The sequence below is a fragment of the Mirounga leonina genome, unplaced genomic scaffold (assembly GCF_011800145.1).
Source record: "Mirounga leonina isolate KUSES-001 unplaced genomic scaffold, KU_Mleo_1.0 Mir_125, whole genome shotgun sequence".
Classification (NCBI taxonomy): Eukaryota; Metazoa; Chordata; class Mammalia; order Carnivora; family Phocidae; genus Mirounga; species Mirounga leonina.
In genome coordinates, this window is record NW_023270305.1 from 40180213 (window position 1) to 40196265 (window position 16053).

At 51.7% G+C, this 16053-nt stretch overlaps 1 protein-coding gene across 1 annotated transcript in view; it reads left to right on the plus strand.

The window, feature by feature from the left end:
- Positions 1 to 3864: 3864 nt before the first annotated feature.
- Positions 3865 to 16053, plus strand: part of EVA1A (eva-1 homolog A, regulator of programmed cell death) — a gene marked incomplete at its 5' end in the record, with an annotated part of 47619 nt that continues 35430 nt past the window's right edge. The window contains one exon of the mRNA XM_035001207.1: positions 3865 to 4114. Within this exon, the coding sequence (XP_034857098.1) occupies positions 3865 to 4114 (250 nt within the window). The remainder of the gene's footprint in view (positions 4115 to 16053) is intronic.

The window sequence follows — 16053 nt, forward strand, 5'->3', positions numbered from 1 at the left end:
AGGGGCATGAAGGTCTCACCTTAGGTCAGCTGGTAGCTTGGCTTTTTTTTTGGTGTCTGCCTTTGGGTGTTGGGCCTTAATTTCCTTAACAATAAAATGGGGATAATCAAAGTCTGAGGTCATATTTTTGTTTGAGGCAACAGCAGTAGTAAAAATCTGCCACAGTGAACTTTGGGTAAAATGGTCATATTGCTGTCATAGCAACACGGATGGGAGTTTGGGAACTGGCACCAGCAGGAACGCGTCTGGGGGCCTGGGCAAACAGAAGCAAATCCATGGGCTCAGCGAGGGATCACATAGGGATGCTCCTACACAATCCTGGCATCAGGATGTTGCCAAAGGAATGCCACAGCACCCCCGCCCCCGACCCGCCACACTGATGGTTAAAATGACCACATGTCCTCTGGGCTAACTGAAGGGACCTTGTCCTGAGTTGGCTGTGCTGTAGCCCACGACACCAGCGTGTGGGGTGGTGGAGCCCCGCTCTGAGCACCAGCGCCTTGAGGTTCCTGCATCCTCTACAGGGAGGATCAGGCCTGCTGGCGGCCACACCAGCGAGGCTGCTCACACTAGAGCCCAACCCACAGCCCCGGGCCTGGACCATGCCGTGGTTACTTCAGGCCCCGGTTTCCTGGGATGAACCTTTTTCTAACTCCCCACCCCGGGCTGGAACTAGAGCTGCAAGCCGAACCTGTGCAGACAGACTCCCTCCTGCCCAGCTAGTCCTCTGGATCTCACCCCTGCCTTGTGTTCTCACCCACCTCCGCCCTTCAGGTCAGTCCAGCGGACCCTCGGGGACGCAGGGAGTCCGACGCCGGGCTCGACCCCGGGACCCTGGATCATGACCCGAGCTGAAGGCAGACGCTTAACTGGCTGAGCCGCCCATTACACCGCCCCGGTGTCACGCTATTCTTTCATTATGTCCTCCTAGAGATGGAAAATAGATCTCATCTTGGGATAAGTAGCCCCACTTACTTTCAATTTCTCTCAGTCTGCAGGTTACATCCCCTTACTTCCTCTCAAGCTATGGGGTGTCAAGCCACACACACAGGACCTTAATAAAAAGGCAATCACGGACAACTATTTTTCAGGTGGGAAAATGAGGCATAGAGAGTTTTGATGATGTGTAACCATACAAATGAATGGGACTTGAAGGAAGGACTCTCTTTTCCCTGGAAGGGGCAGGGTCGGGGGACAGGGGTGGCGGGGGATGGGGTACTAGAAGAGCCGCAGGCACAAAAAAGAGCTTCCCTTCATGATGCCTCAGTAGTCTCGTTTATAAAATAAGAAAACAGGAGCGCTTCATCTGTCAAGACGCCGCGAGGATGGAAAGAAATACAGGTGAAAAGGCCGGGCGCAGGGTCTGGCCACTGAGAGGCTAGTCCACGTAAAAGGCACGCACATGCACGCGCGTGCGCGGCCACGAAGCCAGTAGCTTGCAGGAGTCTCAGCCGTAGCTGCCCATGGGCTGCCTGGGGTAGCTTCTGGACACATCTGTTTCTGTAGGACCCTGGGGCAGTCACTCCAGAGCCACCCCTTCAAAGCTGGTCTCTACGCAAGGACGTATGTTCTGGAGAATGACCCACAGAAGACCCCCAAGAGGGCTCAGGAGTCTATGTTGAGCTGCACAACCAGAGGCAGGGGGTGCCTCTATATCTGTGGTTCCTACAACCAGCTGGGGTGCAGGGGCCCCACAGTACCTTCTTCATTATAATGAAATGAGCTGATCCTAAGCAGGGTATTTAGCCCAAGGCCTGTGTGCACTAAGTATTCAACAAATGTTAGCAGTTCTTAACAGCAGTTGTTTTAAATCCAAAGCTAGGTTCATGGGTCAGAGTATTTCCAGATGTCCTTCCTCCAGTTTAGGGGGACAAATGAAGAGGCCCCGGATTAGGGCCAGACTATGGTAAGTCTATGCCATCTCTTGGCATCAGTGTATTTAATTATTTATTCGTACATTTGGCATACGTTTATTGAACACCAATTATGTGTGTGGCCCTGTGCTCAGCACACAATCCTTGGCTTCCTCTTGTTCATGCATGGCTGTGCATGGGGCCGGTGCACATAAGACTAAAACCAGGAAAACCCACTTGTCAACACCGCCTTCCATGCCTGCTGATAAAGCTGGAGAGTTAGAAGCTCTGATCGTGGCACGTTGCAAGTTAGTCAGGTGTGTATTTTACAGATAAGGAGCCTAAGGCCTGAGAGGGGAGTACGTGCCCAAGTCCGGAGAGTAATTTAGGGGCCATCTGAGGCTAGAATCTGCTTTCCTGATTAAGTTTAGGAAACAAGGGCCCTTTCCAGCAGACCAGTCGACTCTGTGTGAGAGCGAGATAACTAGTCTTTAAGTTTTCATTTACACATGGGTGTTCTTTCCCTTTCTGAAGAGGTACATTTCAAGGTTAAATGAAGTAGTTCTCGAACAAGTCTAGAACAGTGGTTCTCAACTCTGACTGTATTAGATCATCTGGAAAGCATTTCAAAGGAGATCACCTCAAACCAGGTAAATAAGTATTTGTGGGGGTGCGGCAGGGGCCTCATACTAGTTTTTAAAGCTCCCCAGGTGTGTCTAATATACAGGAGGGGCTTCACAGTCTAATATACAGTCATTCCAGTACACGGTCAGTGGTCTAGAGAGCAGTGCTCCCAAAATTCTCGTGCATATCTGAATCTCTGGAGATCTTGTGAAAATGTAGATTCTGATTCGGTAGGTCAAGTGGGACTGGCAAGTCCCGATTTCTAATAAGCTACCAGTTGATGTCAATACTGCCGATCTCAGGAACACCCACCCTTGGGTGGCAGAGCCAAAAGGCATGTGGATTCTGTTCATCCACTGGTCACTGGTTACTCCAGCCTGAGGTGTGGAAGTTACCTCTTCCCCTCATCCTCTCCTTATCTGCCCCCAGCAGCTCTTGTCACCAGGTCCTGTCAATTCCACCCCACTGCTCCCTGCGGCTCCTATCCTTTCTTGATGGACTGATTCGACATTCTCTTCCCTGTTTCCCCACCACCGGTCCCCGCTCTGGCCACGTTCTCTGCCAGACGGCCTCCTCATGGGGCTTTCTCATTCCTTCTTGCCTCTGCCCATGCTGTCTTTACTCCACAGAAGGCTCTTCCAGTCCCTGACCTCTCTCTTAAGAGACCACCGCATCCCTGGACCTCCTCTGTGCTTGTACCTGTCGCCGACGACGACTGTCAAGGAACAACATGCCCTTCTGGTTCATCTCTGCGTTTCCAGCGCCCAGCTCAACGCAGATCGGGCTCTCAATAAATAGTTGCTGAATTTAACAAACAAAACCTCAACTCTGAACGAGCAAGGCCAAAAAACAAAGACCTCGGCTACTCTCCTTCTGATCAAAATGAACATTCCTTCGAGATTATGCATCAGGCTTTAAACACCCCACTGGAAAAAAAAAAAAAAAGTCGATCAAATTTAACAAAGTAAGTACTAATATCCTGTCTGGGTTGGGTGGTTTAATCGGGGCTCAAAGCAGGCGACGGGACAGGAATGAGAGGATGGATGCTGGCAAGAGCTTGGAGATCTGCTTTCAGATCTGGACTCGTCCCAGCAGGGGGAAAAGGCTAGAGCTCCGGGACAGGGTGGAGACTGCCGATGGGGAACCTTGCGGGGCCCTGGAAAGGGTCGGAAGCGCGCGCAGGCAGGCAGGAGTTGGGGAGCGGGAACTAACTTGGCGTGGAAGGAGGCGCCGCACGCCGCAGCCGTTCAGGTTTCGCGTCTTTCCTTCGCCCACATGGGCCGCGGGCTTGGGGAAGGGGGCGGGGGAGAGGGAGGGCAGGTCCGGAGCCGAGGGGGTGGAGGAGGGGGGAGACCGAAGGAAATGAGACAACCTTTTCCTCCCACTGACTCGGGCTCCTCCAGCGTCTGCGGGGCTCGGTGCGACAGCCCGTGAGCGCCGAGGCCAGGACCCCGCGCCCCGCGCCGGCCCCGGCGGCTCCTCCACTGGGATTTCTCTCCAAGGCGTCAGCGCCCGCCCAAGTCCCGGGCGCCGCTTTGCCGCTTCCTCCCCGCGGCGATCGGCTCCGGGTCCCCCGGCTCGGCCCGGCGCGCCCCGAGCGCAGCCCCCGGAAGTGCGCGCCGGCGGCCCCGGCGAAGGTAAGCGGCGCCCGAGAGCGCGCCCAGGGCGCAGGGGCGCCAGGCATCCCCAGCCAGCCTGGGCCTCCCCGGAGCGCCTCTCTTCGGAAACACCCAGAGCACTTCTGACCTGAAGCCGCTGCTTTGTTCCTGACCCCCAGCCCAGGTGTTGCAGGCTGGGTCCCCCAGAGAACTCGGCTTCCCAGCCCTTTCTTTTTTTTGCCTCCTCTTCCTCTTCTTCTCCCTTTGCTTCCCCCGCCCCCAGCTTCTTTTTCTCGATCCGCAAACTCTGCTCTCTGCCTCTGCAGCCTGGCTTCGGAGAGCGGGTCCTGCCCAAATCTCGGCGCTTCGCTCCTCCTCCGCCTCGGGAGCCTGGGCTGAGCGGGCCGGCCCGCGGCAGTGACTGCCTTTGACCCCGGGCCTGCCGGGTGCGAACCTGCCCGAAATTTCTGGGGCTCGCGTTGAAACTCACGGATCTCGCTCCCTTTGGAGGCACCCAGCTCGCCGTGCGCTTTTGGCGACCCCCCAGGACCCTGAAATCAGAGCGCACTGGGGAGTCGAAAGACTGTTGGCGCCCCCTAAAGCCTCAGTGGGACGCTCTGCTGGTGGAGAGGGGCACAGTCCGCTCCTTGCCGCTCTGGCCCGGTTCCCCAGGATTGGAAGGAGTGGGGGGAGCACTGAATCCCGGGCGCGAGGGAGGCGGGGAGGTAATGAGGATGGCTCTCTGAGGGAGAGGAGGGCCAACGGCATCGTGCCCGCTTGCCGTTTTGCTCTTATTAACTGCCTGAATTCTCACATCATCAAGCCTCTGAGTAGGGAGTCCTCCCCCTGTTTTACAGACGGGCAAAATGAGACGCAGAGAGGTTAAGTAATGTGTCCCAGGGCCACACAGCTGGGAAGGGGCCCAGCTAGGATCTGGGTACCAGCTGATTTATACCACACATCCCATGTCCAGCCCTACAGAGAGTTTCCTCTATCCAGAGTGAGCAGGAACCTGTCATCTACCGCTGGCTCATACCATGGAGAATCAGGCTTTTTCTTTTTTGAGCAAATGCATCTTGATTCTAGTCAAATCCAAACGATTTATTTAGTACCTACTGTCTTCACAGTTCAGTGGCAAGCACTGACGTTTCACCTTTGAACCTAACTCTTTCATCCTCTTCTCATCATCCAGTCTCTCAAGAAATACATAATTGTGCCCCAGAAGGCTGGCCTGAATCTCTTTCTGGACAGGCAGTTCAGCTCAGTGGCTAAGAGCCCAGGCCCTGGAGACGGACCACCAGCGTGTGAGTCTGGCTGAGGCCCTCCTGTACCTTTCTTTCTGCAGCTGGACTTCCTCATCTGTAAAGTAGGGATGGGAGGATTTAAAGCAGTTGTTCTCAACCGGGGTTTCCATTTTAGCCTCCCAAGTGACATCTGGCAACGTCTGGAAACATTTTTGGCTGTCAACATGTAAGTGGGGGAGGATGCTGTTCGTCTGGTGGGCAGGGGCCAGGGATGCTGCTGAGTAGCCTATAATGTTCAGGACAGCCTCCCACAGCAAAGAATTAGCCAGCCCCAAATGTCAGTGGTGCTGAGTGGAGAAACCCTGGTGTAATGTATCAGTCCATGAAGGGTGCTATTATTCCCAGCTCTCATCTTCTTATCTGCTCCAGTTTGGCCGATTATACCAGCTTCTGTCCCCAGATCTCCTCTCAGTCCAGCACCAGAATTCTGTTGTTCAAACCACAGCAGACCTTGCGACTGCATTGTCTTAATACGGTCATTGGCTCCCCAGGGCTAACAGAAGGGATGGGAAGCTGTGGGTGGTTTACAAGCAACCAAGCTAGATCCCGTACAGACTCAAGTTTGCGAATCGCTGTCCTGCAGGGTCCCATCTTACCTCCGACGTTGGCTCACATGGCTGTTCATGGTAAGGCCTCACCTCACCTTCCCAGCCTCGCCTTAGTTCCCATCTTGAGGTGCCTGCCATACCACCACCCGACTTACTGTCTTGGTATTCTAGGTGCCGACTTGTTGGAATGCCCTTCCTCCTCCTTGGCAAATTCCTCATCATTCTCTGAGACTTGAGCTCCAGTCCACTGCCAGCATAGCAGCCCTCACTTCCCGAAGCAACCCGGTCACTCCCTGCTGCCCCAGCTCGGGCCCTCCACTGCCTTTTTCTTTCAGTGTCCCTTCCCCATAGGGATCCCTTGCTCATGCCCACACTGGTCTCTGGCTACCTCGTAGCTAACACAGTGCTGGACTCGTGGTGGTGGTTAGGCTTGCGGGCTTTGGAGTCAGGCTGCGTGCGTTCAAATCCCAGCTTTGCCACTTATCCACTCTGTGACCTTGGGCAAGCTGACTCAGTCTCTCAAAGCCTTATTGGTCAAATGGGAAGAAATGATCTGTCTTCACTGCAGCCCGGCATAACGAACGGATGGGATAATACTGACTGCCACTCCATGCCAGGACAGGGTTCAAGTTTGGCATTTTATGTTTTTACTCACTTAATCCTCACAACGAACCTTTAAAGTTCGAGCTGGTGTTGCCCTGTTTTCCCGACAAAGAAACGGAGGCAGAGAGAGGCTAAGCAGTTTGCACCAAGTCGCACAGGGGAGGAGCGGTAGGGCCAGGATTCACAGGGACGTCTGGCCTGTGGCTCACGCGCTTCACGCTCTGCAGGTGGAGGGTTTAGCTCGGTCCTCCCCACAGAGTAAGCGCTCAGTAAACACGAGCTGCGGTTTGTGGTGTGCGTCGATAGGAGCCGAAGTCCACCGGATTTCCCACCCCTGCCACACCTGTGATCCATGACTGGGCCATGATTTTCACGGCTCCTGTTCTTTTCCTCTCCTCCTTGCCTGGAGCCTAGCCTCAGAGAGACAGCACATTGGGGTCAGTCCTCTGTCGCAGTGCTGGGTCAGCACCAGCGAACTGGATGCTAAATGGAGCCTTAAGTGTGCCGTGGGTTAGGGTCAGAACAGCACTAAGTCTTTGGGGAGGAGGGCGTGGGGTCAGCACACCTGCCCGGGGGAGAGAGGCGCAGACGGGGTGAGGAGCTGTCTGACTCCAGCTTGTCCTTTCCAAGCCCGTGCCCCTTGCAGTGCGCAGCCAGCACGTAAGTGTCGGTGAAATCCGTCAACGAACGTGTGATGGGTGGGTCTCCCACCTTACCTTGATCAGATTCAGAATACATTTACTCTCCGAGTGTTAAACGGACCATTTATATAGTCAAGGGAAAACCTGCTAAGAGAATTTAATGACCCACAGGGGGCTTTGGAGAACCAGGTCTGGAACTGGTCACTGACCTCCCATTTGAGTTGCGTGTGATACTGGATACCAGGTTTACAGGTGATCGCTTCACCAACTTGGAATCTTTGATTTCCCTGAATCCAGCACTGCCTTTGAAAGCTGAGCCCCTTCCTCGCTATTCCCTTGGACACTTGCTCTGTAGGCCAGATGGCCTTGCACAAATACCTGCACGTTTGTGTATTCTGGCTTCTTCCACAGCTGACCCACACAGCTATGGTCCCCCTGAGTTTGCCTCGTTTTGGCAGGTTGTCCCCCAAACTTCAGTGGGATGAGGTTACCCAGTATGTGCAAGGCCTTGCGTTTTGTTAGGGGTCACAGAAATACTCTAATAAGTTGCCTTTGAGGATGGAGCAAGGTGAGAAGCTCCCTATCCATCAACATGTTAGAGACCCCTCAGGTCCCCTGTAGCACTGCCTTCTCCCTTCCAGACACCACACTCTTACTGCTTCCTGGCATCAGCCCCTCTCTTGGGTCACCAGCTGGCTGATCTGAGAAACAGATTCCCCTGGGTGCTAATGACTGCAGTAAGGTCAGACCCAAGATCTTTGGGGCATCACCTGCATTTTCACTGAGGCCCAGAACATTACACCTTGGCTGCCATCTTGAGTAGCACCTCTTCACCTACCAGCAGGCAGATTCTTCATGAAGCTTGGGTGTCTGGTTCTAGGGAAAGCTACCTCCTGCTGTTCAGGTCTTAGGCTGTGTTCCCTGTGAAATCTACCTCCACTGTTTGCCTCTAGGTGAAAATCTTTTTGGTGCTGTAAGGAGCATTTGGTTTAGACTACATGATCTTAAGTGTCAGGGTGGGTTTGGACTATGCATGGGGTGGGTGGCTGGTGTTGGGTGCCAGAGACACAAACATGAAGAGGACATGGTCCTTATCATCATGGTCATAGTCCATGATGTGTGAGGGACACATGAACAGGTCATCAGACTGTCAAGTGGAGAAGAGATAAGAGCAGAGAATTGGGGGCCAAAAGGCACCAGCCACGAGGGAGTCAGGAGAGGTTTCAGAGAGAAGAGGATATTGGAGTTGGGTCTTAATGGAGAAGTAGGAGCTTGCTGGGTTTGGGGGTGGTGGGGGACTAGTGAGCATGGGTGCAACAGACAGGAAACTGCATGTATGTGGTACAAATCCTAGGAAGGGCCTGACAGAGGCCAAGGTGTGTGAAGATGGGGGCTGGTGATGGGGCCTTGGGTGGGGGTGTGACTAAATTTTCAGCCATCAGGAGTCCATTCCTGTTTGTTGGGAGACAATGGAGGGGGCATTTTAAGCTCAGGTGTACTGAGCTCTTTGAATGATGGCTCTCCTGTCTCTACTGGCCTGTTTCCTCCAGGGCAATGGGACCAGAACCCAGGGGCTGTGGGAGGGACATCCAGTAAGCAAAGAAACCCGTCTCACAAACAAAGCTGCAATGGTGGTTGTGGGTTGTTTTGTTCTTTTCAAGCCCTGGCTGATGAACTATGTGGATGGCCCCTCCTGAGTCTGGGCTTTTGAATGTTACCTTTAGAGCATCCAAAAGTCTGAAACAATTGCTAGGTTTCTCTGGACTTAGAGAGGGAGGGAGGAGGAAAGGAGAGAGAGGGGTGGGGTGGGGTTGTTGATCAGCTCTGCTTTACAGGAAATCCAGCACGTGGCCTCGTAGATCAACTGCCAGGGCTGCCACGTTCCCTGGGTGCGAGCTGTCTTCCCCTTTGCAGTGCTCTTTGACCCCAAAGCGGTTTGCAAAGGGCTTACCACGGGTGATGGGTACATATGCTTGCTGATTGGACCATGGATATAGATGTTTCTGTAGGTCATCCCAAGACTTCCCTCATTTACTCACCACTCAGTGACCCCTGGCACGTGGGAGGCACTCAGTAAGTGAGAAATGAGTGGATGAATGTCCTAGCATGTAAGTCCCATCCTGACCGCCAAGATGCTCATGCCTAAATGGAGAGACAGACAAGAAACCCGACCAACACGGCACAGAGTGCTAGTGCCGCTACAGAGAAGACGTGGGGGCAGAGGCAGGCTCCCTCATGGGGTCAGGGAACAGAGCCTGAGGGAGGGGTGGTCCCTTCTGAGGAGCAACATCCCTCCGGGGCAAGTGGCTAGTAGGCGATAATTAATAGTAGCCCCCGGGGTGGGTGCCAGCACCCGTGTTAAGGACTTGACTTGCTTTCATGGCATTGCTCCTCACAACCACCTTTTTTTTTTTTTTAAAGATTTTATTTATCTATTTGACAGAGAGAGACACAGCGAGAGAGGGAACACAAGCAGGGGGAGTGGGAGGGGGAGAAGCAGGCTTCCCGCAGAGCAGGGAGCCCGATGCGGGGCTCGATCCCAGGACCCTGGGATCATGACCTGAGCCGAAGGCAGATGCTTAACGACTGAGCCGCCCAGGCGCCCCTCACAACCACCTTCTGAGGTGGGTGTTGGAGGAGGAATCAGGATCCCACCCACAGCTGACAGGCAGACCTGGGATCCGATCAGGCCCCTGGACTCCAAGCCCTTCACCACTGCTGCAGTCAGTCTCGGGATGGTCATGTGATCATCGAAGATGCTTTTAGAAAATCTGGTTTGCAAGAAGGCAAGTCCAGGTGTGTGGGTTGTGGGGGTGAGTTGGGAGTGGGAATGACCACGTCCTCCTCCTTTTTCCCCCTTTCCTCTCCCCTGCCTGGTGTCTGCAGCCTTGCCTTGCTGGGAGTTTGAAGCAGTTGTCAGCTCTCTGCTCTGGGGATCAGCGCCTCTGTCCCCCTCTCGCCTCATCTTTGATCATCCGGGCAGCTTGCACTTTGTCCTCTAAGGCGAGAGGAGGCGGAAATGCTGCTCAGCGGAGAAGTAACTGTAAACTTGTGTGGGGAAGGAAGGCTTTTTACAAAACACCTGCTGTAACGTAAGCCTCTCCCCTTTGCCCTGTGCCCTCCTGCCGTGTCATTCCTACGCTCAGTAGCCACCGGGAACAGATGTCAGGGGATCTTGTTTCTGCACAGAGACCCCGATCAAAAGGGCTGCCTAAGCTGTCTTCCTCCACAAACACAGCTGACGCGTCCTTTTACTCGCTCACCTTGTCGGGACAAGACAGGCCACGGCAGCCCATGGGAAGGGGCAGGAAGGGTCTCTTACTGGAAGACACGTGCATTATTTTCCGGAAGCTCCTGTCCTTTGTGCCACTTGGGTGAGCGCGCCCTGACAGCAGCTCCCTTCCGTGCTCCAGTGAGATGTGCCGGCGAGACTGTGGGTGGGCAGAATGAGCACTGGAAGGGGAGTCGGCACTGACACTTTTCTGCTGTGTGGACCTGGTCCCTTTGGGTCGACTACATGGGGCAGGGATGGTCGGCCTGGAGATTCTCCAGCAGTAGACCCTGCCGCGTGTCAAAGCAGGGTGCACTGTGCGGATGTTGCAGAAATATGGAAAACACTGACCTGGACAGTTAGACACCCGTGACAGTGGAGGGCGTCCCTGGGGATGTAGGCTTGCGCTCGCAGAGACAGCTTTGTGGCTTTGCTGTGTCTGCTCAGCTGAAGCTGTCAGTGTTTGCCACACCCTGTGTGCCAGGCACAGTTCTAGGCCCTGGGGACACGGGGAAGAACCAGATACTCTTTTTGCTCAAGAGCCTCAGCAGTCCAGCGTGGACATGGGACGCGCAGAGATAGGAATTCAGCATTTTGCTATCCAGTCTCTCTCATTAAAGTAGGTTGTCTGAATGCAAGACATATGTATGTCTTGATTTCCGAATCCCTGGAGGCTACCATGAGCTCTGGCATAGAGTAGGCGCTCGATCAATGACTGTGGTGCCACTGGAAAATTCTGTGCTAGACACACTCACTGAGTGTGGTAGGCATCCAGGGGAGGGGCACCGACACTCAGCTTGGATAGCAGGTGAGTCCAAGAGGCTGAGATGGAGGGATCCAGGCGGAGGAGAAGGACATCATAGGCAGAGAGACCAGGAAGAGGTACTGCCCGGCCAGATGAGCAGGCGGCTGTGTTCCAAGAAAGCAAGGGAGTGAGTGTGGACGGAGAGAAGGGAGGCAGATCTGTAAAGGAGCAAAGGGGCCACTTCAGGAAGAGTCTTGCTGAAGAATTTGGATTTTATTCTGTATGCACTGGGGAGGTACTACAGGATTTCACACAGAGGAGAGCCTGGGTCAGAGTTTCATTGTAAAAATAGACCCCTCTGGCGATAGAGCCGATATAGGAGAGGAATGAGATAGGGGCAGGAAGATGGGTTAGGACGCCATTGTAGTTTCAAGAGTGGGAAAAGCCTGGGGTTTGGAGTCAGACAGACCCCTGTCTATGTCCCCGCCCCACAATGTCTTCGCGTCTTTGTGTAACAGGCTATTTATTAAACCTCTCTGAGCTTCCGTCTTCTCATCTGAAGACAGGGACTCCCAATTTCTCTGTCATGGATGGGTGGTGTTCAGGATTATGTAGATGAAGGGCGCCTGGGTGGCTCAGTTGGTTAAGCGACAGCCTTCGGCTCAGGTCATGATCCTGGAGTCCTGGGATCGAGTCCCGCATCGGGCTCCCTGCTTGGCAGGGAGACTGCTTCTCCCTCTGACCCTCCTCCCTCTCATGCTCTCTGTCTCTCATTCTCTCTCTCTCAAATAAATAAATAAAATCTTTAAAAAAAAAAAAAGAATTATGTAGATGAAGTATGTGAGGTGTCTGCTACTGTGACCGATTCATAATCTGTATGTGATAATAGTGGTGAGAATTATTTTTAGTAGTATGGTTATTTATTGTTATCCAGTGAGAAATAATGAGGCTCTAGAGACATTGGCCATAAGGGTGGGGATTTGGGCACAGGCTCAAGAAATACTTCGGCAATAAAGTTGACGGAGTTTGGTGACTGCGCGGGGGAGTAAGGGAAGGGCAGGAGTCTAGGATGGCTCTGGGATTTTGGCCTGGACAACCAAGAGGAAAGATAGTGGGGCTATGCATTAGGAGACTTGATGGTGAGGAGGAGGAGGGAAGAGGAGGAGGGAGGTGGGCGGTGGACGGAGGGAGCAGCATTTGCAGGAAAAGATGATGAGCTCAGTTTCAGACAAACTGAACTTGAAGCATCGTAGGGATGGCCAGGGAGACAAGTCTAGTGGGCACATGGTTTGTAGGTTTGACATTCAGGAGAGAAGTCTTAAAGAAGGTTCAAGGGCAAACTTTTAACAAGAGGTAATGAAATCATGGTATGGCTCAGTTGCCCAAGGAGAGAGAGAGCATGGGAAGAGAATTAGGATGGCTAATGCTTTTTGAGTCTATACTGTGTGTTCTAAGTACTTGATGTGCCTTAATCCTCTCAACAACCATTGTCAGGGAAGACGATTGTTGTACCTGCTTTATAAATGAATAAATGGAGGCATAGGGACAGTAGGTCACTTGCCCGAGGTCATACAGCAATAAGTAATAGACCTGGGATATTAGCCCAGGCAGTCAGATCCGGGCTTGTGCTCTCCATTTGTAGGCAGCGGGGAGGGGCCAGGCAGAGAGGCAGGGAGGAGATGGGAGACTGCTGTGTGGAAGAGGAGAGTGTCCAGGAGGGAGGAATCAATTACATCAAGTGATGTGGAAATCCACTAAGAAAAGAAGTGGAATATCCATGGATTTTTGAATCGGGGAGCTATTGGTGACTTGGTGAGGGGAGTTTGAAAGATGAAGTGGCTTAAGGAACAAATGTGAGGTAAGGAGGTGGTGATACCAAGTGTAGGCAATTCTTTCTAGAAGCTTGGCTTTGGAAGTAACAGGAAAGAGGTTTTGGGTAGAGGGAGTGTTTCAGAGATGGAAAGACCTGTTATTATATACAAGGGGAGGGACGGAGCCAGAGTGGGCCCCACAGAGTGGCCGTAAATGCAGTATACACACTGGGAGAATCTCTGTGTTATTCTTTTTCACACAGATTTTTAATATTTCTCCCCATGTTCCAGACAGCTTCCATGTGGTTGTTTGGAGATCACTAAAGAAGCTCCTGATAGGTGTTTCTGATCTTTAGCTTTTGTTAGGGGGAGTAGAGAAAATGTTTTTCACAGTGCCCAGTGTGAGTCATCATGTGTGCTTAAATCCAGATCATATCAGATTCATGTATAATACATCATCTACTGAATTCGTCTTTGAAATATTCTCTGAGAGAGCACAGTGTGCTAGGGCTCCACATCACGTGTCTCTTGTCCATTTCAAAGCCGGTGCCCCTCCCCATCCCCACACTGCTGGGAAAGGAGATCAGGGTGAAGGTGAATCTGCAGGAGACAGAGTTGCTTGGATCTTATAGGAATTGGAAGACTATTATAAGGTGGTTTGCTGGGGTGACAACCCTACACTTAGAATGACCCTAGATGATTTGGCTACTGCCATTGAATTTCTTAATAATGGACAAGACGGACATTTTCTTATAAATGCTTTATTACCAGGCTTAAAGGACACAGGTCCAACAGGCCCTGAGAAGATATATTTATCTAGAGCCAAAGACAATCTCCGTGTTTTAATACATAGGATTCTTTTGTTGTTCAGACCAGAGGTAGATGCCACAGAGGGTTAAGAGCCTGACTTAAACAAGAAATTCAGATCTGCCTTAGTTCACAGTGCTGACATCCCAGAGGCTCAAGGCTAGAATGAGGGTTTGGCTGCCAACTTCATGAATGTGCCTTGGTTGAAATGGCATCTTTGCTCTTCCTGGATACATCTCAGAGAAATGCACTTACCTCCACAGAGGGCCTTTATGGATGGGGCTTTCAGAGAGACACTGTCCAGAATCAGAAAGGCCACACAGGAAATGGCCTTGGCATATTTTTTTCTCTACATGAAGCAGCAACTTAGCTGAATTATTTGCTTGATCTTGACCTCTGGATTTCAAGAAAAGTGAACAGTACGTCTTTCAAGAGTCACATTTCAACCTTGAAGGTTCCCTTAGTACTAGAGGACATGGTGTGAGTGATCCAGGGAAGGATCATTCCAGCCTAACCTCCTCCCCATCCTGTCCCACCCAGGTCTCTCACCCTTTGGCTGGGTATGGGTGTGATGGACAGACAGGACACTCTCCCTAGAGACAGAGGGGAAAAAGCTCCCGGGAGTCTTGCCCATCTTTCCTCAATAGACAAGGAGTAGAGGATGTCCTTCAGGAGGATATGGCCAGGATAGCACATAGTTCAGTGCAAACGTGGACTCAATGATATAATCCTACATATGGCTTTCTTCCAATTGCACATAATCCGAATTTACCGATATGGGAAGGGGCCATGTACATGTTGCCACTGATTCCAAGAATGAGGGTTTGTATTCATGCTCCAAATATCCACAGAGCTACTGGTGCTACTGTCTGGCTGTGGGAGTACCTGAAGGGTCTGAGAGGCAGGGTCTGGTGTGGTCAGAAAGTAACAGCTTTGATGCCTTCGGTTCTTTCATTTGTATTTGATTTATTAGCAAAATAATTTTTTTTTCATTCGTCCAATCATTTGCTCATTCAACAAACTGAACAACTACTGTGTAGCTGGCTCCAGGCTACATGATAGTAATGTGGTGAATCCAACAAGTCTTAGTGGCCGCCTTCTTAGAGCTCACAATTGTTAGGGGACAGACATTAAAGAGATCAAGACACAAAGAAATGTATGATTACAAACTTTGGTAAATGCTGTGCTGGGAAAGAACAGGGTACTCCAAGAGGGAGAGAGAGAGAAGACAGTTTAGCGTGGGGGTGTCTAGTGAGGAAGACAGATATGAAGACCCATAGTGTATACAACATGCCATTTATTGGTGGGATATCATTTCCAAGGAAGGAGTGCCTTTGGATAGGGCTGAGGGGGCAGTGCTGGAAGGTTTCATAAAGGAAGGAATATCAAAGAATAGGTCGAAATCTTCTATATGGAAAGGGAATAGAGGTGTTCTGGGGGAAGGGAACCTGGTGTGTTTGGAGGATGCTCATTCAGCGAGGATGGAGATTAGGTTGCAGGGGGGAGTAGGGGGAGGGGAGCGAGGAAAATAGGGAAGGGCCAACTCACACAACATAGATTTTCTCTTGGAGGCAATTCACTGGAGGGAGTGGTGAGTTGCCGAGGAGGGTGTTCTAGAACAAGTTACTAAGGGTCCAGCAAAGTTTTTCTGTAAAAGACCAGAGAATAAATATTGTAAGCTTTGCAGGTCATACAGTCTGTGCTGCAACTACTCAGCTCTGCCGGTAGAGTGAGTGCAAAACAGCCATAGACAGGACATAAACAAGTGAACATGGCTCCGTTCCAATAAAACTTTATACACAAAAACAGGCAGTGGGCTGGATTTGCTGTGAGCTGTAGTTTACCAATCCCTGCTCTGGAATGATCATTCTGGTGGCTCACTGGCGGTTGGACTGGAGGATGGGGGAGAGAATGGAGGTAGGGAGGCCAGTTAGGAACCATTGCTTTAATTTAACTAGATGAAAGATCCTGGGGAGAAATGGTTTGTGACATGCTTCCAGGTAAAAGTGACAGGACTACATGACCCATTTGATGGGAATATGTCTCGTTGTTTCTTTAATGTTCAGTGGACTAGTTCTTCTAGTGAAGGAAAAAAAAAATCTCAGATATTCTGTGTGTGTGACTCAGAACCATGCACATGTCCTGGGAGGTCACCCGCTGGTCACAAGACACCATGCTGGGTGCATTACATAGATGACCTCATTGTTAAGCATAATTCTTAAGAATACTAAGCTGTATTTCCTATTTT